The sequence below is a fragment of the Natrix helvetica genome, assembly GCF_964273705.1.
Source record: "Natrix helvetica genome assembly, chromosome: 2".
NCBI classification, from domain to species: Eukaryota; Metazoa; Chordata; class Lepidosauria; order Squamata; family Natricidae; genus Natrix; species Natrix helvetica.
The window spans coordinates 9,461,730-9,479,167 of NC_138552.1; the positions used below are offsets into that span (position 1 = coordinate 9,461,730).

A 17,438-nucleotide genomic window follows, 5' to 3' on the forward strand; every position below is an offset into this window, starting at 1 on the left:
AGTTTGTCAAGATCCTTCTGTATCTTAAGCCTATCTTCTGGAGTGTTGGCTATTCCGGCCAGCTTGGTGTCATCTGCAAATTTGATGAGTTCCCCATTTATTCCCTCATCCAAATCATTACATCTTTTATATACATTTGATTCTCTTATATTTCCTTTTTTCGTACTATTTTGATCTACAATCAATCCTATATTTTCCCCTCTTGTTAATCCTGTGGTTTTGTATTTATTTTGTAATTTCTTGATCTCCCCTCCCCCCCTTTTCCTCTAGCCAATTATCCCATCGGATTCTTCTTTGTCTTTTAGCTCTTTTGTGAGCCTGTCCATTTCGGCACATTCCAATTTTTTTGGGATCACGTTGTCTTCTGTTGCCATGTTTATTTTTCCAATTCTGTGCGTATGTAATTCTTGCTGCCATAAGTTACATTTAGAATTAGGTACAAATAGTCACTCTTATTCACACAAACTGCCTCTGAATTTGCTGTTATTATATTTTTTTCTTTTATGACAATGGCAGGAAGACTTTTTCCCTTCGCTTGTAAACTGCTCTGGACTCCCTGGGGAGAAAAAGCAATACAGAAACAGTAATTATGATACCAGATCAACATCCAAGCGCAGCTAAGCCACCATTCCCTGCAGTCAATCTGGGAATAATGGCAAAAAGAAGGAAGGAAACACAGCCTCTTCTGGTCAGTCAGACTTCCAGTTTTGACGTGAGATTAACTTGGAACGGAGAGACAAAACAAAGTCACTACTTTTCAGGGGTAGCTTTTTAAAATAAAATCTGTATTGCTTAAAAGAAATAGTAACACAAAAAGCCAAAACAAAACATGTACATTGTAAATATACACAAGTACTTAAAAATAAATGGGAAAAAAAATATGAAGTAGGATGCGGAGTATATTGTTGGAAGAAATGCGTCCTGGGTTCAGTTCCAAGTGGGGAAGAAGACACCGGAAAGATGGTTTTAATGGTGGACAGGATCACACGCCTTGAAGATCTTGGGCGAAGAAAAAAAGGGCAGAGGTGGCCTGGCTCAACCATAGTTTGATCATATCGCTCCTGACAGGTTTTTTAATTTTGTGATTTTATTTAGGGGATTTTAAACTCTGATTTTAATTGTTTCCATTCATCTGTCTACCTCCTCCACGTATATGTCTATATTTTGTGTATGTATTGTCCATATTTGTATTTTATATGTTTTTATTGTACGCCGCCCCGAGTCCTTCGGGAGAGGATGCGGCTAACAAATAAAATTTTATTATTATAATAGAGATACCGAGAGTGCCTGGGTTTTATGCCCTCTGTGGGCTTTTGAATTTCAGCTTGTATTCTGATTGGTTGTCAGACTCCCATGGGGCCATGCAGGAGTAAATCTGTAAGGCAGGGGTGTCCAAACTTGGGAACTTTAAGACTTGTGGACTTCAACTCCCAGAATTCCCCAGCCAGCATGGCTGGCTGGGGAATTCTGGGAGTTGAAGTCCACAAGTCTTAAAGTTCCCAAGTTTGGACACCCCTGCTGTAAGGTGTCCTCAGCCCCAGGCTTGGTTGAGCCTTGCTGGGTGATGTAATCTTCCCAGGTGGTGAGTTCTGTTGCTAGATGTGTAGAGGGCTAATCCTACCTTTGTTGGATCTTGAGTGAGAGCACATTCCTATGAACAGACCTAGCTATCTCTTTATCTCTTAAGTGTGGACATCTGCTGTGGGCTATTGGGGAGGGTGGGAGCTATTAAGAGCCAGTCTTGTTTCCTGCCTAAAAATATATTTCTCCATTTCTTATCCAGGGAAATATATCTCTGCCTTTTAAATATTTCCTACATTATTTTAAGGAGAGGGGTGGGTGCCAACTTCCTACAATGTTATTAGAACAATAAAGTTACCGTTCTTTATGCAATTATCGGATACAAGCAGTATTCATGTGTGTGTGTGTGTCTCCTTGGTGCTGAGCTTGTTTTCTTGCAGACGTTTCATTACCCAAACTATGTAACATCATCAGTGCTAGTAGAGTAGGATCCTCATGTCAACCCCAAGCTACAAATATTCTCCTTATTACTCGTGTGTGTAATACTTATATGACTATTTTTTATCTACTGCACTTCCATTCCCAGCTGTCCTGTCAGAGCTGAAGAAGCTTCTTGGATGAGAAGCGAAAAGTCCTCAAAAGAAAAAAAAAAAGGAAGTCCAGTTGCCTCCTGAAAAAAGCACCTTTGAAACATCGTAAATATGGCCATATTGCCAAGCCATTCAAAGTTTAGTCCAAAGACTGCAGAAGGGGGACCCAACTATTGGAATTTCGGATTGCCATCACTTCTTACTTCAATTCTGAGGTACCTAAAATAATCACTTGTCCAGTTAGTTTCCCTTTCTTTTTTCCTCACTGGAAAGTCAAGATGGAGCCAGACGATACTTGGTTTTAATGGGAATTATCCAGAAACCAATGGCTTCATTTTATGACGACTTTGCCAAAGTACTTCCTTCCTTCTGGTTTTTGACAAGGCTGCTCCCTTAGTGAACCACTGGTTTGCTAAACTGCAATCTTCGCTTCACCACCACAACTTAAGTTGTAAAATTGGGTTGGTCACACGGCTGTCCTGTTTTACGACTGTTACAAAATATGACTGTAATGGGCAGGCTCCGTTCTGGTCATATAATGACGGCTACCTGTATGTGCCTTGAACTCACGTGTTGACTCTGGGGATTGTGTGTGTGTGTGTGTGTGTGTGTATGTATAAAATATAAATATAGATAGATAGATAGATAGATAGATAGATAGATAGATAGATAGGCCAACACTAAATCATTTTTTTGGGGGGGGGGGGGAACCCTCAGTGACTGAATTTCAGGCCCAAACTTAAAGGAATAGCAATAGCACTTTTATATACCGCTTCACAGTGCTTTACAGCCCTCTCTAAACTGTTTACAGAGTCAGTCTATTGCCCCCAACAATCTGGGTCCTCATTTTACCCACCTCGGAAGGATGGGAGGCTGAGTCAATCTTGAGCCTGGCGAGATTCGAACTGCAAGCTGCAGTCAGCTGGCAGTCAGCTGAAGTAGCCTGCAGTTCTGCACTCTTACCACTGCGCCACGACGGCTCATTTGCGGGAATGTTAAGTATAGCACCTTTAGTCCATTGCCACAATACGTAGAGGGGGAAAAACTGGTTCAATTTAATTATTGGATTTAATGAAACGGAGTGCATATTAAGCAATACAATAAATATAAAACGGCATCTTTATTGGGACAAATAATGCAGCTTCTTCAGCAGCTCTCTCAGATTGGATCCCACGTGCAAATCGGTTTGCAGTCTTGTTTGCTTTAGACGCTGTCCAGATTTTCCGAAGACAATTTCAACCAAATAATAACAACAGCACAATCGTCACTGTGTTCACTCCAATTAATGGCACTGGTAAAAAAAAGAAAAGAAAAAGAAAGAAAAGGGTCATTTCAAACAACAGCCTATTGCCGTGATGGCGAACCTGGGGTACACGAGCCACAGGTGGCCCGTAACGCCCTCTCTGTGGGCACGTGAGCTGTTGCCCCCGTTCAGCTCCACTGTGCTTGTGTGCACGCCTCCCACTGGCCAGCTGGTCGGCGGGTCTCTGCCGCACATGGAGGGGGAATGGAGGGGACACACACGCATGTGCCAGGGCACATGTGCACGGGGCCATGCGTGCATTGCATTTTGGGGATTCAGGCACACATGCTTTGGACACTCAGTCCGGAAAAGGTTAGCCATCACTTGTGTTAAACTCAAAAGAACAGCTGGGGGGGGACACCCACAATTTCTCTCTCTCCATTTCTTTGTGGTTTTTATAATTTTTGGAACACAACTTAATAGGACAAGAATATCACTTGAATGAAACGGTCCAGGACAAAAGTTTGCTTTAAAAAAGTATTTCTAAATTGCTTTTGACCCTGTGCTACTGCAGTCGCGGTAAATACACACCAGTTGCCAAGTGCCTGGATTGGGGATCATCTCACTGTGGGGATGTTGCCAACAGTCATAAATGTGAGGATCGGTCGTGAGTCACTTTTTTCAGTGCTCTTTTAGCTTTGAACTGTTGCTAAATGCGTGGTTGCTAAATTGAGGATTACCTTTGTGGCTTATCTTCTAAGGATAAATTATTTGCATCTGTGTTTATATCCTTTCTTGCTTTTTAAACATCCATACAAGCACCCAGCTTAATGGCAGCTAAATCATGTAAACAACAAAAAAAATGCAACAGCTGCTAAAAATATCAAGGTCGTGTTTCAAGGTTGAAAAATAATTTTTCTATTTTGAAAAGTTTAGTGCCCAGCTAAATGTCTACAGAGATTCTCTGTCACCCAAGTTGTGGTTGTCCCAAAGATGCTTCCTCAAGAGGCAACTGGACTTTTTTCCCCCCCTTAAAGACATTTCCCTTCTCATCCAAGAAGCTTCTTCAGTTCAGGACTGAGCTTCTTGGATGAGAAGGGAAACGTCTTCAAGGAAAAACAAAGAAAGTCCAGTTGCTTCTTGAAGCAGCATCTTTGGCTTTAGTGGAACATTACACTATTATATATGATATGATATCATGCACTTATCCACACAAGACACACTTTCTGAGTAGCAAAGCAAAAGCTGTCTAAAATACAACATTATTATATTTACTGCATGCTGGAATAAGTCCTTAAAATAGATTTGGCCATGAAGGATGTAATGGTTAGAGAATCTTTTATTCTTTAGAAAAAGGAGAGCTCTTAAGACTAAAATTAGAGATCTGAAAACAGGGAAGCATTGATGCTCCTTCAAATTTCTTCTTAAAAAAGGGATAGAGCAGGGGTAAAATTCAGCAGGTTCTGGAAAACCAGTAGTGGAAATTTTGAGTAATTTGGAGAACCGGCAAATATCATCTCTGGCTGGCTACAGAGTGGGGTGGGAATGGAGATTTTGCAGTGTCCTTCCCCTGCCATGCCCACCAAGCCACGCCCACAGAACCGGTAGTAAAAAAAAATGAATTTCACCACTGGTATAGAGCTTATGAATAATAACGTCTTTGCTAAAGATCTGCTCCATTCTTTGGAATGGAGGTCATTAAATTTAAGATCATAAGATTAGATGCATTAGTGCAATCAAATATGCCATTAATGTATAGCAGTTCGAAATTAGCCTGGTAAATGTTAGCAAAGCATTAACATTTAGTTAATACCGAGGTGTTTGGGGAAAGCCAGTTTGGTGTCGCTGTTAAAATCCCTGGGCTAGAATTAGGAAGGCTGTGAGTTCTAGTCCTGCCTTAGGAAAGCTGGCTTTCCAAAAAATACTTCCAAGAAAATTGCATGGAAAATTGCATGGACGTTCTCAGGCGTCAAGACAGATTCAAAGGAATGACGAAAAATAAATAATATAGGTGGTCCTTGATTGACAATCACAATTGAGCCCAAAATTTAACAGATTAACAGAGTTGAAAGGGACATTGTAGGTCATCTAGTCCAACCCCCCCACTCAAGCAGGAGACCCTACACCATTCCTGACAAATGGCAGTCCAATATCTTCCTTGAAAGTCTCAAGTGATGAAGCTCCCAGTCATTGAGTTTTGCTCCATTTTACCTGTCATGTATGTACGTGGCCGCCTTCCCTGTCAATCAGTCAGTGTTTGGGCCAATGGAGTTCAGCTGGACTTTCCCCAGAGATAGGACATGGTGTTGTATGTTGTGCTAACAGATAAGTATTAACCTTGTGTTCCAATGGGCCTTGCCCCATACGGCTGAGTGCTTCCTTGGCCGTTCAGCCCTGCCGTTGCTCTCTGGATGGTATGGAGCGATTAGTGCGTGTCTTATGCCCAAACTTGCCAAAAATGCTTGGAATGTGGCTGAAGTTAGTTGGGGCCCATTATCGGACACTATAGTGTCGGGAATTCCATGGGTTGTGAATATTTTCTGTAACTGTCTTATTGTAGATTCAGAAGTAATGGAATGCATGGTACAGAGCTCTACCCAATGTGAAAATGCATCTACTACTATTAAAATTGAGTGCCCCTGTATGGGGCCTGCAAAATCTATATGTAGTCTCGATAGGCTTTCTGGCCGCAATTGTTAAGTGAATCTGTCTTCCCCATTGCGCTTGGTTAGAAGGTCGCAAAAGGTGATCGACATGTCCCTTGGGACACTGCAAGTATCATAAATATGAACTGGTTGTCAAGCATCTCAATACCGATCATGTGACCATGGGGATGCTGAAATGGATTTCCCAGTGCCGTTATAACTTCGAATGGTCACTGAACGAATGGCTGTAAGCCGAGGACTACCTTATATTTGGGAAGGAATTTAATTCCCAACTGTTTTGTACCAATAGTATTATGTCAATCTTACCTCTCATAACCGTCCGTACTGATCGGATCAGATTCATTAACTGTCCTTTAATTCCAGGCTCTTCCCCAAATCCTCCGATACCCTGATCTGTTCCCCAGCCAACTGTACGGAGAAGTTTTTTTTTTAATTTTTGGTTAAAGCGAATGTAAGATAAAATAATCAGTGATACAAATCGATAATCCCTCTTAGAAGGAAAGGCCCATTTCAAACCCAAACCTAATGAATAGACAAAACTCCTAATTCTTTCTTTAAATGTCAGAGGAATGAACAAAATGAACAGAAATGAGCACCTGAAACGAAGCAGAACATTTATAATGGCCAAAGAGCAGAATTTCCAGGAATCAGAAAATTAGTTCTTCATGGAAAACTGATCAGAGAAAATTAAAATACCAAATGATCCCATCATTACTGAGAAGCACCACTGCTTAAATTTGATATCAGGAAGTTGTTAAATCTCAAGCACAGAAGTAATAATTGCTAGTATATGACTTTACTTCAGAATTCTAATATTCTAAAGAATGCTGGTTTATACAGTTTAAGATTTTATACTATAAAACACTATTTATTTAATAATAACACTTAATTCCCCCAGCACTGTCCCATTTCTAATCTTTTGTCCTCTTCTCAGATTCCCTACTATCTTCTCCTATTGGTTTCTTATGATTTATCAATTGTTATTTGTAACTTTGTGATTAGCGATTGTAACTATGATTATGACCTATGATCTATTACTTGCTGTTTATATGCACACTGTGAGATTATGCACCAGACAAATTCCTTGTGTGTTCGATCACACTTGGTCAATAAAGAATTCAATTCAATTCTCTATTCTTCTATTCTGTTCCGTTCTTTTCTGTTCTGTATTTTATTCTGTTCTATTCTGTATTCTCTTCTCTTCTGCATTGTTCTCTATTCTATTCTATTTTCTACTCTATTCAGTATTCTCTTCTCTTCTACATTGTTCTCCATTCCATTCTATTCTATTTTTATTCTATTCTCTATTCTCTTCTACATTGTTCTCTATTCTATTCTATTCTATTCTATTCTCTATTCTTTTACATTGTTCTCTATACTATTCTGTTCTGTTCTATTCTACTGTACTCCATTCTATTTTCTACTCTATTCTGTATTCTATTCTCTCCTCTCCTACATTGTTCTCTATTCTAGTCTATTCTATTCTATTCTCTATTCTCTTTTACATTGTTCTCTATTCTATTCTATTCTCTATTCTCTTTTACATTGTTCTCTATTCTATTCTATTCTATTCTCTATTCTCTTTTACATTGTTCTCTATTCTATTCTGTTCTATTCTACTGTACTCCATTCTATTTTCTACTCTATTCTGTATTCTATTCTTTTCTCTCTTCTATATTGTGTTGTTCTGTTTTCTCTTCTCTCTTGTTCTCTATTCTGTTCTGTTCTGCTCTACTCTATTCTGTATTCCATTCTATTCTCTATTCTCTTCTACATTGTTCTCCATTCCATTCTACTTCCATTCCATTCGTATTTTAGTATTCCTTCAGTAACAAAGGCGGAAAGACCAATAAAGGTTTCTTTATCAGGATCACTTTTTCATGGCTTTGGTGCTCTTGGTAAGCCTCTGGACTAAGTCACAGCCAGTCCACATGATCACACGGAATCCAGTTCTACCACATCTCTAGAGCATCCCAGAAAATGGATGGGAACCGAGCCTGACTATAAACCTAAATTAAAGATACAGGTAGTCCTTGACTTACGGTTGCAATTGAGCCCAACATTTCTGTTGCTAAGTGAGACATTTGTTAAGTGGGTTTTGTCCCATTTTGCAACCTTTCTTGCCACCGTTCGTTAAGTGAATCTCTGCAATTGTTAAGTCGGTAACATGGTTTCTTAAGTGAATCTGGTTTCCCCATTGATTTTGCTTGTGAGAAGGTCGCAAAAGGTAGTTCATATGACCCCAAGTCAGAGAAACCATCATAAATATGAGTCAAGCATCTGAATTTTGATCACGTGGCCATGGGGATGTGCAATGGTCACAAGTGTGAAAAACAGTTGTAAGTCACTTTTTTTCAGTGCTGTTATAACTTTGAACGGTCACTAAATGAACTGTTACTAATGTGAGGACTATGTGTTTGTGGGAACTAGCAAATACAACTATTCCACGACTTACACATCCTTCATTTAATTATAGTGAAAGAAGTGATTTACAACTGGTCCTCACACAGTCACTTCAGAACTCCAGTCATGTGGTCAAAATGTGGTCGCTTGGCAACCTGAAAGTTCAGAGAGCGCAGGTGTAGTAGTTAGGAGACTGTCACCAAACAGTTCAGCTGTTTGCACAACATTCAGTTTGCACAACGTTGTAGCTTGCACCAACAGACGAGAGAATATTTGCAGCTCAGGGTGAAACTGTGGACTCCTTGGTTGTTTTCTGGTAGTTGTTTCATTACCCTACTAGGAATCATCTTAAGTGCTAAGAGTTCTTACATAATACAGGTATTCAGCTGTCAAAGGACAACCATTATGCATATTCCCACATACAGTGGTTAAGTTGGTATAACAGGGTTAAGTGAATCTGGCTTCCCTATCAACTTCTGCTCGTCAGAAGATTGCAAAAGGGGATCACATGAGCCTGGAATATCCATGGTCACAAGATCCAAATTCAGAGGCTTGGCCACTGACTCGTATTTACGACGGTCGCAGCAGTGTTGCGGGTTCATGCCATCATCTGCTTTTGCCACCTTCTGGCAAGCAATGTCCATGGAGGAGGAGGAGCTTCCGGCAATGGCGGTCGCCTCTTGAGCTCCAGGAGACGCTACAGAGCTCCAACGGGGCAATGGGTGCTGTTTCCGGCCCTCGTTCCATCGGAGGGCTGAGAGTCGGACTGATGAACCACCCGGGCTGGTTTTGGACCTATTTCGGTCCGTCAGGGTGGTCGTGGTGATCGAGGGGAGGCCATAGAAGATCGCCGAAAGGCAGGAAGAGGCTGGGGGGTACGAGCAGGCGTGGAATGGCGGCGCAACAGCGTTCGGCGTTTTGGCGTGCGCGCCGGCAGAGGAGACAAGTGGAGCGACAGAGCGGCCGGCAAAGAGGCGAGGCAGCCGACTAGGAAAGGCCAAAAGAAGACCTGAGGCCAGGCGGAATGGAGATAGCAGCGGTTGCTTGCAAAGATGCCTCTGCCAAGGGCCTTGCTGAGGCTTTTCCGCTGAGGCTTCTCATCATCCTCTGGTGGCTCCCGGTGACTCCTGGAGGCCGGCGCTGTTGGAAGACGCCGGAAGACCAACGCCTGGAACAACGCCTGGGTGAGCGCTGGGTGATAGCCTGGTTTATTGGACCCTTCAGGTGGGCGCCAGGACAGAGTGGGATAGGATGGTGGCTATGGTGGTTGGGGGGGCCTGGATCATCTGAGGCCTCTGGAAGATCTGGCCTAGGGCCATGGACTGGGCCTATGACCATGGAGAGGCTGGAAGGCTGCCTGGGATTATGGTTATCTGGATACCTGGGCCAAGACTGCCCCCCCCACCCACCAAGGACCCTGAATCTCTGTTCCTGAGCCTATGCCCACCTAGGACCATCTAAGACCATGGAGGGTTATCATCTATTTTACTATCTTACCATTTACCAGTTGGGGCTATCACCCATTTTTTTCTACCATTTTTTCCATCTTCGCCATATCCGTCTAATCTTATCATCTGGACATCTGCTCCCCCCCCCACTCCTTACTGAAGAATTATCCAGGACAATGCCTCTTACCCCCCCCCCACTGACCTATGGGACTAATGCCTTTTACCCCCCCCCCCCATACTGACTTATTTTACCATCTACAGCACCTTAACCCCCACTGGAATTTTGATAATAACCTATTCGAGGTTAGACTTGCTCCGCCTGCGGGAGGCCCCTCTCTCGCAGGTTTGGCCCTTGGCTCTTTCAAGGGCCCGCCTCGAGGACGGGTTCGTGGACCCCGAGAGGTGCAGGAACCGGAAGTTAAGGGGATTTTTAGTAAAATGTTTTTTATATTTATTTCTTGTACAGCCTTATCTCCTCCATCCAAATGTATTTAACTGTTTTATATTATTATATTTTTATCTGCATTTGACTGTACACCGCCCCGAGTCCCTTTTTGGGAGAGGGGGCGGTTTAGAAATCCAAGAAATAAATAAATAAATAAATGGGGAAGCTTTACGACCGTTCTACTCACTTAGCAACTGCAGTGATTCACTTAACAACTGCAGGTCATAAGTTAGCAACCCAGCTGTAAAGTGACTCTGGCTTCCCCATCATGGCCTTTGCTTGTCAGAAGGGGAATCGCATGACCCTGGAATCCCCATAGTCACACGATCCAATATTCAGAGGCTTGGCCACTGACTCATATTTACGACAGTCGCAGCAGTGTTGCGGGTTCATGCCATCATCTGCTTTTGCCACCTTCTGGCCAGCGAAGTCAATGAGGGAGCCAGACTCAACTTACCATGTGACTCACCAAACAAATGCAACGATTCACTTAACAACAGGTCACAAAACGGGGCAAAGACTCCCTGAATCCATGTCTTAGCAACATAAACCTGGGGGCTCCATCGTGGTCGTAACTCGAGGACTTCCTGCATTTCCTCCATCGGCTTAAACTCCACCACCCCCCACTCGCCTCCCCCCGGAGGACCCCCCCCCCGCCTCCCCTCCCAGGGGGCTTTGCAGCCGACTCACTCCTGCGGAGGAAGCGCTCCTCGTGCAGCACCGCAATGGCATTGACGAAGAGCAGCGCGGCCTGCAGCAACGAGTACAGCGTGAACGCCATTCCGGCAGCGCCAGCGCCGCCGCTGCCACCGGCTTAGGCTCTGCGCACGCGCGGGGCGCGCCCGGAACGTGGCGGGGGCGGGGCGGCAGGAGCGTCACCGACGCGGGGCGGCCGGGCCGTGAAAGCCACGCCCCCTCCCCACGCGCGCCAGAAAGAGGGCGGGCCATAGCCTCGCGCCTCCGCCCCTTCTCCAACCTGGCGCCCTCGGGCAACGATGGACTGCAATAACAATAGCATTTATATATCCCTTCGCGGTGCTTTACAGCCGCCTCTGACGGGTTTACAGAGTCGGCATATTGTCCCCCATCAACCTGGGTCTTCGTTTGTGACACTTCTGACCCCGCAGGAGGACGCTAGGACGGGTGGAGGCTCCATTTTTACCTCATAAAACGAGCCAAAAGGCTCGCGGGGTTCTTTGTTCTGCAAGGCTGGGGGACGGGCGGACATTATTTTACGTAGCAAATAAAGCCAATAAACAATTCTAAACGTCTAATTCGACGTTTATCCTATCTTTTGAAACTTTGGAACGCTAACATTGAAGTAAAATACCCCCCCAAAAAATTCGCTGTCCCTGCAATATTATGGGTGGCCGCCAGGGGGCAGCAGCGCTGGTTTTCTAACGCTCTGAGCTGCCCCTGGTGGCCGCCGGGAGTGTTTGCAGCAGCCGCCCTGCCTGTCTGCTTAAAAGGCTCCCTTGCAGCATTAATTGCAGTATTTGTCTGAAGTGGATTCCTGCCTTATCCCACTTTCTGGATTTGCACATGACAGCCAATCATAAATTACCCCAAGATCAGGGTGACCTACCCCAAAAAACTTCCATTAGCCTGTCCCAGAGGTGCTTTTTCAAGAGGCAACTGGACTTTTTCGTTTTCTTTGAAGACATTTCGCTTCTCAACAAAGAAGCTTCTTCGGCTCTGGATGAGAAACTTCTTGGATGAGAAGTGAAACGTCTAAATGTCATGGTCATTGTCCCTCATTGCTACTTCACCCCGTAATTTCCTGATACGTTGTCAGCCTCTGCTTCGCTTGCTTGCTATCGGCTGCCATAGAAACGGGGAGGGTGGAGGCATGGTATTTGGGATGGGAATTATAGGGTACTGGAGGAGATATGGAAAAGGGAGTTTTCTTCTCACCATCTTCTGCGCATGCTGGTGACCGGTGTTTGGGCCTGGTCAAGGCCAACCGTCTTGCATGCCAACCTGATGATGCCTTTTGGAGATGCAACCCACGTGACACCTTAGGGAGTTGCAGATTGGACACTGGGGTGGGGTCGTTGGAGGGAGGGGGTTGGGTAATCATTTGATATGTACTTGATCTTGCTTTCCTTTTGCCGCTATCTTTTCATAACCAATAAAAGTATTTTAATTTCCATGAACAATGGAATTGGGAGTTTTCTTTCTTGGTTATTGATGGAGGCACGCCTGACATTTGTATTTATCTCCTCCAGTGGATAACCGCTAGGTAAAGAATTAAATTGCCAAAAAGTAACGAGAACACGCTGCACCTCCTGCTTAACAGGATGAGATCTCAGTTCCTTGATCAGTAAATAAAATCTTCCATGCCCACTGGATTACTTTAGGGATCCAAATGTTGTAGTGATTGGTTGGCTCCTGACCTGTTCAACTATCTTATTCTTATTTTTTTCTTATTAAAATTCTTCATTAGATTTTTTATTGGCCAAGTGTGATTAGACACAAAAGAAATTTGCCTCCAGTGCGTAAGTGCACATACAACAGTAGTGCTAGATCATTATCGTATTCATTGTAAGAATACATTCATCATAAAACATTAGATACAGCATTTAGTGATAGTCTTGGATACTAAATAAGCGATCAACGTAAATCATACTAATTAACTATCAAACTATGAACGAAGCTTTTACGTAAGCAGGAGTAAGTCTCTCACAGAATAAAATATAATGATGGCAGTGATGACACCGATCACTTGGCATCTTTCAATCTGTCCTAGAGATGGACTTTCCACATTTTTGCAAAACTGTCTGGCTGGGGAATTCCGGGAGTTGAAGTCCACACTGTCAGGCCTGCAGCCATGTATTTCTCTTGGATCTTTGGCCTGCCACACTTTCTATTATTCTACTATGCATTTTCTACTGCGGGAAAATGGAAGGGGGGATTGTACCGAGTTAAATGCTATGTAGCCAAAACAAAATTCCTTCTAGAAAGCCAAGGTCATCCTTTGTCTCTGCACCTGACCTGAAGTGGATGGGTGGGAATGCCAGCATTGCAGTGGGAGATTGGGCCATGTGATGGACTGGTGGGTGCGGGGGCAAGATCTTGAACTTTCAACTGGGTGGAGAAAACCGGGAAGCTTTCAGATTCGGGTTTTCCCAGATGTGCCAACAGGGCTCTCTTAATAAATTGGAACTTTGAGCAATAATTTGCCTTGGACTCAGATTTACTTTTGGATGCTACTTGGAACTCTGACACACACATCATCTAGTGGCCAATGTTGGGAAGCACTGGTGTAGGAAAGAATAAAATCAAGCATGGTCCTTGGGCAACCACTTAAACAGCTGTAAATACTTATTTCCCCACCATCCAGTCAGAGCTGAAGAAGCTTCTTGGATGAGAAGTGAAACGTCTTTGAGGAAAAAACCAGAAAGTCCAGTTGCCTCTAGAAAAAGCACCTTTGGGACAACCATGACCTGGATGACTGAGAATCTCCATAGACATTGAGTGATTCTATTAACCTGGTAGCATTTTGTAGAAACATAGAAATGCTTCTGTCAGGCCTGTAGTTATATTCTTTTTAGGATCTTTGGCCTGCCACACTTTCTTATAATTTTCTATGTGTTTCATTAGTGTAGTAGTTGGAAGGGGGGAATAGAAAGGAGTAGGATTGTGGAATGTATTGTTATCATTTTTTTATAGAAGCTCAAGGTCATCTTTTGTCTCTGCACCTCGACACCTGACCGGAAGCAGAGGGGTGTAGATGCCAGCGTGGAAGATGATGATTGGAACATGTGATGGATTTGTGGGTGTGGGGATAAGATCATGAACTTTCAACTGGGTGGAATTCCAAGAAGAACATTAGAGTTGGAATTCCATAGACATGCTAACTTGCCTGTATGAATAAATTGGACTGTTAGGGTTCTAAATACCATGCAGAAATAAATCATTGTCCAAGGCAAAACATCCTTTAAGGTGCAATTTATTCCGCAGGCATGTTAGTACGGCTATGTAAAATTTCAACTCTGAATTACATCCTCTAAGTTCAACCAGTTGAAAGTTCATGATCTCTCCCCACACCCACAAATCCATCACATGTTCCAATCATATTCTTCCACGCTGGCATGTACACCCATCTTCTTCTGGCCAGGTGTTGAGGTGCGGAGACAAAAGATGACCTTGGCTTCTACAAAAGAATGTCAACAATCCATTCTACAATCCTACTCCTTTCTATTCCCCCCTCCCAACTACTACACTAATGAAACAGCATAGAGAATTATTAAAAAGTGTGGCAGGCCAAAGATCCTAAAAAGAATATAATTACAGGCCTGACAGGGACCTTTAAGGATAACTTTGCCTTGGACAATGATTTAATTCTGCATGGTATTTAGAACGCCTGACAGCTTCATTATGTGCTAAGAAGTTATTGCTGGCTCTTGTTGACTGGCATAGATAGGTTTTCTCCATCCCTCTTCACCTGGTCCTTCAGATCTTCTAATGATGCACCCATCCCCTTTGACAATCCATCCACCTTAAGTTGTCTTCTGCTCTTTTTTTCCATCTTCCCAAACATTTTGGACTGCTCAAAGGAAACTATGTCCTTGTATTGATAGATTACATAGATTTTTCTGTTCTTAACCTGGTCCTTCAAACCCTCCAATGGTTGACCCCATCATCTATAACCAAGTCCATCCACCTTGTTGCTGGTCACCTTCTTCCCTTTTTTCCACTTTCACAACAATATAGAGCTCTCAAAGGGACATGGATCTTTGCATATTGATTGACAGATTACATATGTGCTATATAAGTCAGTCGCAGGTCACAAATTTGTTCCATGTTTTACCTGTTCCTAACCTGTTCCTTCAGGTCTTCCAGTGGTGCACCCATCACCATTATAATTGAGTTGGTCCTAGTTGTCCTCTTCTTCTCCTTTCTTCCAACTTTCCCAGCATTATGGAATCTTCAAAGAAAGTTGGGTCATGCATTGATTGACAGATTAGATATTTGCTATTTAAGTCAGTGCCAGCTCCTATAGACCAACTAGATTAGATTTTCTCCATGATGATCTATTTCTAACCTGGTCCTTCAGGTATTCCAAGGGTGTACCCATCATCCCTCTTGCTGCTATTTGTCCTCTGCTCTTGCCTTCCACCTTTCCGAATATTATGGACTTCTCCATCTTGTATCCAACTGGAATAATTTGAGCCTTGTCATTTCAGTCTTGAGTGAAAACTCTGTTTAAATAATCTAGTTAAGCACCCCAACCTAATGTTTAGTTTCTGATGTACAGTATGTATATTATAATATACATATATACATATGTGTATATACACACCCCCCCCCACACACACACACACACACACACACATACACCCACATATCTATATATATATAAAAGACAAATACCACTCACTCATCATGAAATCTCCAGAACCGTAAAGCCTACAAACTTGAATTTGGCATGTTCGTCTTGGCTTCTAGGTGCTAGCTAAGAAAGGATTTTTTCTAAATTACCATCAGATCTTTAGTATTTCATATACAGTAATTAATACGCTCTGATGCTAAGGAGTTCTACTCCCCCTCCCCACCTGAAAAGAACTCTGTTCCAACTGCCAGTTGCTTTATACCGTATTTCCCCAAAAATAAGACATGGTCTTATTCTCTTTTGACCCCTGAAAGAAGCGCTTGGCCTTATTTTTGGGGAGGTCTTATTTTTGAGGTACAGGAGGTGGTGAGCGTGGTCACCTCATGGCTGCTGCTGTGTTGCAATATTTTCAGGAGGGCTTATTTTTGGGGGAGGGCTTATTTTAGCACATGCGCTGAAAAGCCTGATTGGGCTTATTATCTGGGGAGGTCTTATTTTTGGGAAAACATGATATTACACCCTCTGATGCTAAGAGGTTAGACAGTCTACTCCCCCTCCCCACTTGAAAAGAACTCTGTTCCAACTGCCAGTTGCCTCACTTTCCGTTACCTCCGTTCAAACTGGCGGACGTTCCACTCCTTCACTCAGGAGCGGTCCGGGGCTCCTTATAGTACTAAATGTCGGTACCTTACCAAAATGTCTACACCCTCCACCTATGGAACTGCTTCTGGACTCAAGGCAATGAGAGCGATATTCCCTTATGTATTTTAGGCACTGACCACCACCGAGCCAATGGATTGTGAACCAAATTTCTCCTGCATAGCCCAATCACGTAGTTTTATCATGAAGCATGGGTATACAGCTAGTACATATATACATTACATATACACATACACATGCTGATTAAACTAGGAATATTCTGGGTTTGCATTGCTATCTGGTAATCCCAAAATGGTTAGAAAAAAGTCCCAGATTACAGATAGTCCTCAATTTACAACCATTTGTTTAGTGACTGTCCAAAGTTATAATAGCACTGAAAAAAAGTGAGTCGTGACCATTTTTCACACTTAACAACTATTGCAGCATTCCCAGGGTCACGGGATCAAAATTCAGATGCTTGGCAGCTGGTATGTATTTATGACGGTTGCAGGGTCCCGAGGTCACATGATCACTTTTGGCAACCTTCAGACAAGGTCAATGGGGAAGACAGATTCACTTAACAACCATGCTACGAACTTAAGAACGGCAGTGATTCACTTAACAACTGTGGCAAGCAAGGCTGTAAAACGGGGCAAAACTCACTTAAGAGTTGTCTTGTTTTGCAACAGAAATCTTGGACTCACTTGTGATCATAAGTCAAGGGCTACATATAATGCCGACTTAGCTTCGGTCGCAAACCTTTCCCCTGTTTAACTGATTGAAAATACAGAAACCATCAATAAAGCCCCAATAAGCTATTTTTTATTTTTCAAAGATTCTGGGAAATCTGTTTTATGGTGTACCCTTAAAAAAAGGAAGCAGAATTATGCTTTAATTAGGGCTCGCGTGAAGCACTGCTTTAATGCTTGGCTAGTTTTTAAATATTGTTAATCCACTACATTTGCTTTAAGTAGCAGGGCTATGATATTTAGCTGATTAATTTCATTACTGCCTCATTTTTATTTTGTTGGCATCGACCATCCTTTCCCTTAAAAGAGCCCAGGGCACAACAGTAGAAGCACAACATCTCTGTTCAACAATTAAAAACATCCAATTAAAAAGCGAAAGGGAAAAAAAAGAAAAGCACA

At 42.9% G+C, this 17,438-nt stretch overlaps 1 protein-coding gene across 1 annotated transcript; it reads right to left on the reverse strand.

Moving 5' to 3' along the window:
- Nucleotides 1–3,160: 3,160 nt before the first annotated feature.
- Nucleotides 3,161–11,165, reverse strand: IER3IP1 (immediate early response 3 interacting protein 1). Its single transcript, XM_081941952.1, has 3 exons — nucleotides 11,007–11,165; nucleotides 6,327–6,428; nucleotides 3,161–3,402 (listed from the first exon to the last, which is right to left on the reverse strand). The coding sequence occupies exons 1-3, from the start codon at nucleotides 11,095–11,097 to the stop codon at nucleotides 3,347–3,349; spliced, it is 249 nt and encodes an 82-aa protein (XP_081798078.1). The 5' UTR covers nucleotides 11,098–11,165; the 3' UTR covers nucleotides 3,161–3,346.
- Between the last annotated feature and the right edge of the window lie 6,273 nt (nucleotides 11,166–17,438).